This window comes from Lonchura striata, chromosome 4 (assembly GCF_046129695.1).
Source record: "Lonchura striata isolate bLonStr1 chromosome 4, bLonStr1.mat, whole genome shotgun sequence".
Taxonomy (NCBI): Eukaryota; Metazoa; Chordata; class Aves; order Passeriformes; family Estrildidae; genus Lonchura; species Lonchura striata.
In genome coordinates, this window is record NC_134606.1 from 9,164,954 (window position 1) to 9,177,392 (window position 12,439).

General features: G+C 37.1%; 1 protein-coding gene across 2 annotated transcripts in view; it reads left to right on the top strand.

Moving 5' to 3' along the window:
• The window catches only part of FAM193A (family with sequence similarity 193 member A), a 75,959-nt gene extending 63,744 nt beyond the window's left edge, over nt 1-12,215 (top strand). For both annotated transcript variants that reach the window (XM_021550753.3, XM_031504589.2), the window contains 5 exons: nt 976-1,162; nt 2,694-2,924; nt 4,795-5,635; nt 8,489-8,570; nt 11,334-12,215. In XM_021550753.3, coding sequence (XP_021406428.1) covers nt 976-1,162; nt 2,694-2,924; nt 4,795-5,635; nt 8,489-8,570; nt 11,334-11,427 — 1,435 coding nt within the window. In that variant the 3' untranslated portion in view covers nt 11,428-12,215. The remainder of the gene's footprint in view (nt 1-975; nt 1,163-2,693; nt 2,925-4,794; nt 5,636-8,488; nt 8,571-11,333) is intronic.
• Nucleotides 12,216-12,439: the final 224 nt, after the last annotated feature.

Below are 12,439 nucleotides of genomic sequence, written 5' to 3' on the forward strand. Positions count from 1 at the left end.
CATACTTGAGAAATTAATTCAGTTTTGTAAAGAATTTTTCTTATCTAGTGCAGGGAGATAATTAAATATAGATACAGTAGAAATCCAACTTTTTATCATTGTATCCAGTTGCTAACATGGTATTTTTAGTTTGTTAAAAAAAAATGAACTGAGAGAGACCCAGAAGCAAGGATTGCATTCTGGGGAGGGGGAGTGAGATTTGAAAGAAGATTTGTACCTATTCTGTAGATAAGGCAGAATATAGCCTGTTTTCACCTTTTTAACATAATAACAAAGAAATACTTATGATAGGGGATTTTTTAATACTGCTTTGTTTTGAAGCAATATCACCTTGGGTTTTAGAAGACCTGGGCAGTAGAAATGTTGTGTGCAGTTACAGAGCTCTGGGGGAATCAACTGCCATGGACCTGCTTATTGAGGAGATGTTCTAGTATTTCCCCTTCAAAATCAAGTTGCAGACATGGTAATGGGAACTTTAGATTTTAGCTGACCTTGGATTTTTTTATTTAAGTCAAGAGCTTGAAAATCTATCTAAAACCAGGAGATTTGCAGCTGCATTTGAAACCTTGATGTTACAAGTGGTAAGAGGGGCAACAGTTTCAAAACTATTCCATTTTAAAAAGCTAGAGTCACTACTTTCAAAATACCTGTCTAAAGCTAGGAAGAACTGTTCCAAAACTCACTCTCTATGCTACTTATTCGGGGCATCACTACATTTGTTTTTTGTAGATCAGTTTTCTGTGTATCATTTTGTCCTACTGCTTGGGTTTGAATGTCTCCATTTGTGACTTAGTGGATGAAAGCTTTAGGATGGCTGATATCCCAGTTTGAGAACCATTGTTCCTGTTAGAGGCAGGAACATGTTTATATTTCTTTATCATAAATAATAATTATTATAACTATTATATAACATTTTGTACCTTATTTGTTATCATGAAGGTTTTCTAAGCTTTTTTTTTTTTAAATTTAACATAGTGATCCAGATTGTGAGGGCCATCGCTGTGAGAACAGCAACACGTATGATCATCAGCAGTATGATGGAGAGGAGAGTCAGGATGAAGATAGCTGTTCAGAGCATAGCTCCAGTACCTCAACTTCCACAAATCAGAAGGAAGGAAAATACTGTGACTGCTGTTACTGTGAGTTCTTCGGCCATGGAGGAGTAAGTTTTTGTATTTTAAATTTCTTTTGTTTGCTTTTTTGTCACTTACTCATCATAGGTTGCCGGTGATTTTTCAGACTGCATCTTGGGGGACAGCATTGGAACTCACTTGTAAAAGGAGTTAAAAAGTAATTTTCCTCTTTGAAATGAAGGATTGAAATAAACCTTTCCAGTTCACAGCATTTAAGAGCAATAAAAATGACTAAAAGATTTAGGAAGCAGCTGACTTGAATAATAGATGCTATGTTTGACTGAAACTGGAAACAGGGGCATTGAACCATTTAAATAACTTTACAAAATTCATTGTCTCGTCTGTAGTACTGTAGTTACAATGAATGTGATGAGGTAGGGTAAAAGTACACTTTATATAGGTTATTGGTTTAAATCTTTATGGGAATTTATGAGCTAGTCTGCTATCCATAAAAATAGCAATCCTCAAAGTATTCACTTTAATACAATTTTTAAAAAAGGAGGAAAAAAGAAAAAGCTCTAGATCCTTAGCTATAATATAGCACATTATTTTTTTCTTAACTTGTAAATCTATGTATGGCCTGTTTTAATAATCAATTCACTGGTACAATTTGAGTCACTAGCATTTTTCCTATTTGAAGTAGAAGGTCACTTTATTTGTCATGTATTTGATCGGGTCAGTTTCATCTTAGCTCTTCAAATGAATTAAAAGCCCCTGCCCTGTGGCTTGAAGGGGCTGGGAGGGCATTCCATTTCTCCTTGCATGTTCCCACTATGTCCATGCTTGATTTGTGTTTGATAGTTACCTGACTGCACAGTAAGTTATTCATTTTGCTGAAGTGGCAGAATGTGACAGGATTTTTAAGTTAATAGGCTTTGTTTTGCTGGTTTAGTGAGTTGAACTGGTGTAGCTGTGAACAGATGGGCACCAGGTCTGGTACAGGAACAGAGAGGGTAAGGCGTCAGGAGGGGAGAGGCAGTGAGGAGTGGAGAGGCAGGAGCAGTGGCTGGGAATACAGATATGGAACATGATGCAAGGATTCCACTTGCAGCAGTGTTAAGCTTTCGATGGGACTCTGCTGAGAGGGTGTGCTGGCAGGTTTCAGTGCAGGATAATCAGCCTTTCACAGGTACAGCCCAGAGGCCTGTGTAGCCCAACCTCTGAAACAGATTTCACAGGAAATGAAAACAGAGTAAACATCTGCTCACTTGAAATTTTGAAATACAGCATACCAATCACAAGAGAATATGGAAATAAAAGTCACAGTATTTTTCCTTGATTTTAAGGGTTTTTTCTTTGTCTTCTTACTCATGCTATTCTCCTCAAGATCAGCTGTTCTTTCAGTTGGAAAAAATAGTTCAGAAGCCAGCACCAAGTCTGGCAGGTCTGTTGCCTGTTAAATACACTTTAGGTTCACATACCAACAATGAGTTTGATAGTCAGGTTTGGACCTCCTATGTAATGTAATGGGAGAGTATTTTGAAATTTCAAAAATCTCCAAAGCATTAAGTCAGTGAAATTTTTCCATTCAGTCACTAAAATCTGTTGTGTGTCCTTTAGCCTCCAGCTGCACCAACCAGTAGAAATTATGCAGAAATGCGAGAAAAGCTTCGTTTGCGTTTAACGAAAAGGAAAGAGGAGCAGCCGAAGAAACCAGATCAGATCTCTGAAAGGGAAAGTGTTGTTGACCATCGAAAGGTGGAAGACTTGCTACAATTTATAAACAGCTCTGAAACCAAACCTGTAAGCAGTTCTCGTGCAGCCAAGCGAGCCAGGCATAAGCAAAGAAAGGTAAGACATAAAAGTATGTTTATACTTTTGAATCTGTGAACGCCCCTCAAGTATGCCAGTGTATGCTGATTTATCCCAATGCTGTAATTGTGCTTTGTGGTACACTGCCAGTTTGTTTTTACACAACTGGCTTACCTGTTCGGGGCCTATCTGAGGAGTTATGTACTAGAATGGGAGGATTCCTGAAAATGCCATTGTCATGTGCTTTGGTGCAAGTCAGCTTTATATTGGAATTTCCCATACTTCAGAAGGTTATTTCTGAGTATCAAAAATGTTGGAAATATTGTTGTTTTATAGCATTGACATTTAAAAATGATGGAAGTTAGAAAGTCATTGTTTCTGTACTGGGATAATGGTTTTGATAAAGTATGTCTGTAGGAAGCCAGGAAACATAGGTCAGTGCTTTTATGAGGAGTTGCATTTGGTATTTTTAGAATAATTGCACTGAGCACCTTGCTGTCCTGATGGACGGAGGTTAAGTGCTGTCCCACATGATGACACAAAGAGTTATCCTGAGCTGGAGTGGCAAGCTGCAGGGAGGGGACAGGGAAGAAGAAATTACAGGTTGCTTTCAAATTAAAATTGGCAAAAAAGATTTCTAAAGAACTCCAATGTGTAATAGTGAAATTATTTTTTTTGAAACAGTATTTACTGATGATAATATAGAGGAAATATGAAAAAGGAATAATAGAGGAAATACCATTTTTTTAAAAGCTGGAACAGGCAGGAAACCTTTTCTTAGAGCAATTCAAGTATCAGACATAAGTATAAAGTTCAAGGCACAATGCAATTGGTTGCTGAATGTTTTTGATTTCTGGTAAGCATGTTGTGTGATCACACTGTAAATATTTTCTTGTTTGTGGCTTTTCTTCTGGCACTACTTCTGCATTCTTTAAATTCTTCCATGGGTTTGGAAGACCTAATGTTCACAAGTTAAATTCTTTATGTTCATGTTGTAGCACTATTCAGCATCTTGAGGGTTTAGTGGATTATTCATAAATAAAATTAACTTTGTAAAATTTGCAGTGCAAAATTCACTTTGCTTTTACAGTGCAGTTTGAGTGTAAGAAGTGGAAAATTCCCATAAGGTCATTCTCATGAGCCGTTCTCATTTTTTGAATGACTCCCGTAACTGAGAAAAAGTAATGCCCTACAGGCACCTCTAAATGTTCAAGAAAATAAATGGTCATAGTTGTTCTCATTGTTCGGCTTTGTTTCATTTTGCTAATGATGCAAGATCAATGCAGCACAGCAAAGTTTTAGGCACTGGCAGTAATGGCTGGCAAAATCCCTTATGTCTTTGTTTTGATTAATGAACTAATGGCTGACAATGGAAAACTGCCATCCTTAGGATTTTTGACAACTTCTGATGGAGCTATTATTTACTTAGTGTTTTGATGCAGAATGTTTTTAATTATTTTTTTCATAACATTGCTGATCTCTAAAACAGAGCAGCTCTGCTACCATAGCAAGAGAACAGGTAAATGATACATCCTAATGCAAGCTTGAGTTACCTTAGAAACACACAGTCTTTGAGAAGGAAGCTGAATGTTTTATGGCTGTAGAAAACTTTAATGTGAAGTTAGATTTAGCAGTAGGGAAGAAAAGATCAACAGTTGATCTTTTGTTATTAACAATGGTCAAATGAGTTACAGAAACATAGAAAATACTAATTGAGAAAGGATTGTAATATATTTAAAAGGGCAGCCTTTGTATACTTATTTGCTTGCTCTGCAGAGTTATAGATTTAAGTGTTTGTATGTTCACATCCTAGGATTCATAACATTCATAAAGAAAATAATAATAATCCCTAAAACTCCTAATTTCCAAAATATTTGTCACTTTCAATAAACCTATTGTTACTTTGCAGCTCGAAGAAAAAGCTCGACTTGAAGCTGAAGCCAGGGAGAGGGAGCATCACCAGTTGCTTGAGGAGCAGAGGCGGCGTGAGGAAGAGGAAGAAGAGCGACTGAAACAGGAATTACAGCGGCTCCAAGAGCTTCAGCAGTTACGAGCTGTAAAGAAAAAGAAGAAAGAGAGAACAAGTAAGGACTGTCCGAAGGCAGACCTGCTCCCTAGGAACTGCCAGGCAGTGAAGGAACCTGTCCCAAACACACCTGAAGACATTCAGAATGGTACCCTGGAGCAATCAGAAAAGATGGAAAACTCAGCTGGTTCACTGTCAAGACATGTGAATCACACAGAGCAGAGGCCAGTTCTAGAGACGGGCTGTGAACTGTCCAATCCTGTAAACACTAGAGACTCAAAGCTGCTTTATCAGAAAGAGGGCAGTGTAAAGCAGCATGAGCCCCTCTCTTTTCTGCTTGATATTATGCATCAACATAAAGAAGGAAACAGCAAACAGAAACTAAAACAGATGAACAAACAGTGTGTTGAACAAGTGAAAAAGCCTGTTGAATCCCCCAAAGCAGCTGAGATTCAGACTAAAACCAGAAACCAAATAGAATCCAAAGCAAAAGCAGCAGAGCTCCCAACACTTGCAGAACCTAAAAAGGATGAGAAGAAATTAAACAGTAACAACAAAAAACAGTTGAACCATGTAAAGGAAGAGAAAGCACCCGTAACAAGTGAGTCCCCATCACCAAGTGAACAGCAGCAAAATAAGCTAATACTTGCAGATTCTCCTCAACCAAAAGGCAAGAATAAGAAAAACAAGAAGAAAAAAGGGGACAAAGTCAACAATTCCATTGGTAAGTACGTAAGAAAGTTGAAGAACTTTGGTTATGTTCTGTTCTTACCATTTCATTCCAGAAGTCTGACATATTTATCTTCAGGCATTCCTGCCAATGTAAATCAGAGAAATTGAAAAACTGGTGTCAGGAAAAGTCATGTTATTAGAATTTCAACAATTAAGAGATGGATAGTGTTTTAGTCAAGTGGAGGATTCTTTTAAAAACAAATGAATAAGCATATGCTGTAGGGGGTTTTGTTTAGACTTTCCAGGAGACTGGCTTTCTTTTCTTGCTTAAAATAAATATATTGTTTAATTCAATAGTATGTTGAAATCCATTTTGAATTTCTTTAAAAACAAGATTGTTTCTCATACTGCATTAGGAGTATAGTATGAAGTTGGTCTTGCTCTTTAGGCAAGGGAAATAAGGGGATTCTTCAGGTAAAGAATGGTCATTCATATATAAGTATGCATTTTTTTCAGTGGAAATAATTCATTTCTTATATTAATTACATCAACAGGTAAATAAATAAATAAAGAAACTAATTTACTATTTTTTATTTGCCAGAGGGAAAAGTTGTAGTGGAACGTTAATTAGTTGATTAAGTTGTGTTCTCCATATTAGCTCATTCTAGTCAACAGAATTATTTTTATTTCTCGGAAGTAATACAGCTGTAGAAGATGGAGTTAAGTGAAGCAACTTGCACTTGAATAATTTTATTTCCAACTTTTTTTTTTGTTTGCCTGAACACATCCAACAACTAATACCAGAGCTGAAAATCACACACAGTTCTGGCCCATTGGCTTTGTCAGCACCATAGTCAAATTGCTGTTCTCAGGCACCTCTTTTTTCCTGCACATCCTGGGTCTCTACTGGGACTACCAGTTGAGATGGCAACTTTGTGGTGTGGACATCTGTCTACTTGGAGCACCTGGTCATTCCCCTGGGATCACCTGGCAGCTGAGTGGTAACATTGCATAAATTCAATATATCCTGCTGCCGTTCTGACTGGTAAGCACAGCAAGACAGGAGACCTTCATGCCTTGGCATTCTCTGCCAGTGTTTCAGAGTACTTACTTTTGTTAAGCTTTGTTAATAAAAATATAAAGCTAATTCCTGGTTGCAAGAAGTGCTAGGGGTTTTTTTAGTTATTTCATGGTTGGATTGGGTCAGCCCACTATCTCTGTTTTTAAATCTGATGTCTAATATTTCCATTCTGTGTCAGTCAGCAGCAATACAGTATGGAACAATTTTCTCTGACAGCTTAGTGCATATTCTGTTGTGGTGTGTTTGGGTTTTGGCTCTTTTAATTTATCAAGAAGAATGTACTCCAGTGATTGGAGCAAGACAGAACTCCAGAACTGGGATCAGAAAGAGAAGACTGGAGACTGGAGACATTTGAAAGAAAAACTATGAAAGAGGGTGTTTACTGTAGGAGTGCAGGTACCTTCCTGCATCTTGTCCTCCTTCCTGCCCCCACCTTTTTTTCTTCTCCTGCTTAAGTCAAGTATACGTATAATTTCCAAAAGTTAATGTTTAAATATGAAAAAATACAGGGACATGTTTCTGAATTTGTCAAAAAAAAAAAACCAGTGCTCTATAGACTTGGGACAGGATTTTTACTTTAAGTAATCCTAACTTGAGAGCTACAAGAAAGATACTGTAATACATGATTTTTCATGTAGCTATAATTTTTTTAAGGTATAGAGTTGATGTACCAAATTACCAAAGATACAAAGATTGAACTGAGAAAAAATTAAGTAAAACTTAGGGTAATTGAGAGAACATGAAAGGAAGGAAACAAAGCTAGGGGATTTTAACTGAGTTTTCAAATGAAGTACTAAAGCAGTAAATATGCTTTTGGTGAGATCTGTGTTTCTTAAAAAAATTTCTTCTGGCAGAGTATTTTTACTTCTTGTTACAAACAGGCTGAAGAAAGCTGGGAGTGTTGGGGAAGCCCTGTGTTTGTAGGGCTTTCTGCTTCCTCAGAAGTAAGTTGAATAGCAAATACATGCAACTTTTAAAACTACCACAAGTGTCTTTACCATGAGTTGTCTATCCTCATAATCTCAAGGATTCTGTAGTCAAGTGTGTTCATGGTCGTTTTGGTTACTTGCTTTGTCTCACCTGTTTTTTGAAATGTATTGTATTGCTTCAGAAATGAGACTGGAGTGTATATACAGTGAGAAAGAAACTTCAAGAGGAAAATGTTCAAATTGCTTTCTACAAAAATATGTGGTTTGCAATGTTTATCTTTTTAAAATCCAAAAGAAAACCATATGCTGAGATAGTACATTACACCAACAGGCTCTATGGTGACTTCTTTGCTGTGTTAAATATTTGGGGTTTTGTTTTTTTAATGAAGTCTAATGGTTGCTAGCATGACTTAAACTCTTGCAGACACAGCCTGATCATCATGTCCCAGAGGGGCTGCAGCAATCAACAAGCCAGAAGTTTCTAAGTATTTTTCTTTATAAATACTGTTTTTAAAATGTTTATAGAGCTACATTTTTAGTAGTAAGACCAAAAATTTCAGGCATTAAACAGTTATCTTCTGTATGATTTGGTTAGTCTTACGGTCATTCCAGGTTTATGGTACCTTTTGGAGCCCATGCAATCAATACATTTACTGTTAGATCAATTCTTCTTTTTTACTAGTGTAACTTCTTCAAGTCTGGGCAGAGATACTAGTATAGGGGTTTAAGAAGTGTCTTTTTAATTATAAGTGTGTATTAATTCAGTGTAATATGAATAATGAATAGTCTATGCGGTTCAGTCAGTTCTCCAAAGACCTCTTTAATGCAGCTTCTTAATCTCTCCTTCCCCTTTCCCCATGGAATCTAACATAGTGCCATCATTTTTTCTTTGTAGATGATGTGTTTCTACCCAAAGACATTGATCTAGACAGCGTGGAAATGGATGAAACAGAACGAGAAGTGGAGTATTTTAAAAGGTAAAGTACTGTAATCCCTGTGGCATAATGCTGTTGTTGCTACTTTCCATGTGTTATGGTTTTAAAGAAAGCAAAAAACAACACCACACCAACCCCCAAGTTAATAACTAAGTCCTGTCAGAAAAGCCTGTGTTGTAACACAGCAAATCCTGTTAGAGCTCGCATTCTGAACACTGTTAACAGTCACCAGAGCTGTGATCTGTGGGAACAGCTCATGGCTAAATAGCACAAATTCAAAACCAAATGCCAGAATTATCTATGTGACCCCCCCAGGTTCTCATCAAGGCCTTCAGAATACTGTCAATTACCATTATTTATAAGCAAAGTTTCTGTGAGTATTTTCTTTATTAGCCATACAAGCCAAATACTGATTAATGTTTTCATTTTATACAAAAGTGATTAGATTTAAGTTTTCAAACAGATACATCAGAAAGGTTTATTTTGTTCCTTGTTTACAGAAGCTGCTAGTTGGGAATTTTATACTGTACATTAAGCAGAGATTTCTAACTGTGGGCTAAGTGTCTTATGCCAGACTTTAAGGATGCTTATCCTAGAATCATAGAATAGTTTGCATTGGAAGGAGCATTAAAGACTATCTGGTCCCAGTCTCCCTGGCATGGGCAGGGACACCTTCCACTAGAACAAGTTGCTCAAAGCCTCATTCATCTGACCTAGTACAGTGACAGAAAAAGAATAATATAAACCTATGCTTGTGAAAGTTTTTTCTTCTGTAATTTTTGGTTGATTTTGGGATTTGTGCATCATATTGAGATTTGGACTTGATGATTCCTTGTTGGAATATTCCAACTCAGAAAATTTTGTGATACTAGTTACCTCTAAATTCCTCAAATGTGAGGAGACAGCTCATGTTTAAATAGTGTGGCACATGTTCTTCCATAATACTGAAATCTGTTTGAATTTGTTCTCCAGTGCTGTCTGGTTGGGCTGGTTCCCCATGGGTGCATCTAGTGAGCCTTTCACTATGGTAGCCAAATCTGTAATGTGACAACTCGGTTTCCTGTAATTAAATTATTTAGGACTTAACAGTAGTATTTCCCAAAGCAACACAAGCCATTTGTTACAAGAAATAACTTTCAGTATGGATTTCTTTTCTAAATTTATATAATTTTCATAGCCTACATGCCTGGGATGTAATGTGTGTCTGGGTCTTGCAAAGAACTTGCTGCTTATTGCTACAAAATGCATATATCTGATTAATTATGGAGTTACAATGTGCAAGACAATGAAATTGTCGCAGGTGCATGGTCACAGGTACATAGTCTTAAAATTATTTTTCTGAGTGGTGCCAATTAAAATATTTTTTTTAAATCAAAATTCAGGTTTTACAGGTGAAATATGGCATGTGTTAGATACTGCTAGTGTTGATACAGTATAAGCCTTTGTTATGGAATATTCTTACCTTCCTTCAGGTTTCCACTATCTGCAGTAAATAGATAAGCTCTGTTCATCAGTTACGTACTCTCAGTAGAATGAATGAACCAATGTATTACATTTGTATAGGTGCAGTTGAATTTTGGGGATAAAATGGTCAAATGTGATTCCAGCTGAAGAGTTAGCACTTTAAAGCGTGCTGTTTTGTAACCTATTCTCTAATGGATGGACTCTGCTCCTTTACTGTCATCTGTTAGGAAGTGTGTGTAACTGTCTAGTTTTTTATGGATACCTGTTAAGAAAAAGGTGTCTGACAAGCCCTAATAGGTGCTATTTTAGGGGAGAAAAACAGATATTTAATGCTATTAGGGCATCTTTAATACTTAGGTTCTTTTGGTTATGCCCAGCATAATACTTTGAAGGCTAGTAGCATGGCTTGTTCTAGTAACCCTACATGGCAATGAGCTGCACAGACTGACTGAATTCATATTTTTCATTTGTAGTTCATTCATCATCTTCTCTTCATGTTTTGTAGTGGTAAAAATAGATGGATACCCTAATTACACCCTGGCATCATGATTAATATTGCACACTGCTTCTAACCAGCACAGAAGGAAAATAAGTCTGATTGTAATCTTCCACTGTACCTGTTTTAATTGTGCTCCTTCTGTTTGCCCCCCTTTTTTTGGCTTTCAGTTTTTAGAAGCAGTGTAACCTTCCAGGTTTGCATTGCTTTGATGCAGTCATGCAACCTTTAGCCTCACCAAGCTGTGCGTTGCCTCAATAAAGTTCTTCAGCTCAGATTAACAGTCCCTGAAAGGCCTGCATGTGGAAACTTCTTCCAGAGTTATTCTATAAACTCTGGTCAGTGAAAGCAAATAAGAAGATTTTTGTTCTAGGGGTGTTATTTCCAGGCACATGGGCTACTTATCTGCTGTATTAGTGACCTCCTTTCCCTAGATCTTTGTCTCCAATGTAGCTTTGCTGTATTAAGAAGAGAAGCACAGTGTCCCATGCCGTTGGTGATGCTGCTTTAAACACCATCTATCACTTTTTCTTACCCTTTCAAAATTTTTGATGAATGCAGCAATGCCATTTCTGTTTCTAGTTGGCATTTAACATGCTTCTGTGCTGCTGAATGTGCAACATTCTTTGTTGCCTCCTTCACTTAAACCAGTTACTTTTAACACTATTGCATAATTAGAATTATGATGTATATGAGTGGTGGACAAGTGATTTTTTTGTTGTTTTGGTATGGTTTTTTAAGAGGTTTTGTCTTTCTGAATGAGAGCTTCTCTCCAAAAGAGGGATAACACATGTGGCTTGATTTTAAGTATACTGATTTCACTTTATTGCTTTTTTTCTTTTCAGATTCTGCTTGGATTCTGCCAGACAGACAAGGCAGAGACTTTCCATCAACTGGTCCAATTTTAGCTTAAAAAAAACCACCTTTGCTGCACATTGAAATGACACAGTACAGGGAGGGAACCCTACAGGAATCAATGAATGACAACTCCACTTACCTGTCCTGCTGTGCTGAGAGCTTATCTGGTCTTGAGCCAGTGCTGCCTTGCCTTGTCCCCAGTGCTGTGTGGATCTGCACTGAACCCTTTGGCCTGATAATTCTTGCGGACTGAAAAATTGCCACTTTCTACCTGAATTTGTTAGCTTGTGTGCTTGTAGTCTGTGAGTGAGACTTACTTGATTGTAGCTGTATGCTGTTGGAGTTGGAACAATAGCTCTTTTCCATCTCCTTCTGAATGCCTTGGCCTCAGAGACTTTAAATTGCTTAGGCTTGGGTGGAGGCCAAAATACTAGGTTGCATCATCTGCAGTGGCTCCTGTCACTTCTGCATCTAGCTATGTTTTGTCATTCTGACTCCTGACAAAGGAATGGACCTAGTCAGTTGTGCTTTCATCTGCTCCAGAATTCTCCTGACATGACTTCATGAAAAGAGGCTCTTATGGGACAAGTATTCCCTCAGTTCTTTCACAATCTACTGTTTAAGAGTGTACAAGTTACGCTATTTGTGTTTTGATTTTTTTCTTCCTGACTTGTAGCCAGCTTGTGTAAGAATACTTGCAGAATGAGAAAATTTAAAAAAGAACAGTACTCACACTATCAAATCTGTTATAGAGTGTATAATTGTATTAACACTGAAGCCTAACTGGCTACTTTTTTAACATATTGTTAAGTAATATTAAAATCATGTCTTTCTTTTTGAAAGATGGAATACATTAGTATGGCAGATGACTTGTGTCTTGCTTTTTTCTTGCTTTTTTCTGTGTGGGTGGGGAAAGGGAAGAAAGAAACATAGAAAAAATTTTGTAAACTGAATTTCAGGTGTGTCAAAATTGGTCAGTGAAGGTTTATCAACTTTGCTATATTCTCTGTTTGCCAACTCACATGATAGGAAAAACTGTTTGCTAGAGCAAGAAAGATGCCTTCTGATTGCTGGAACTAAGCTTTTGTGAATT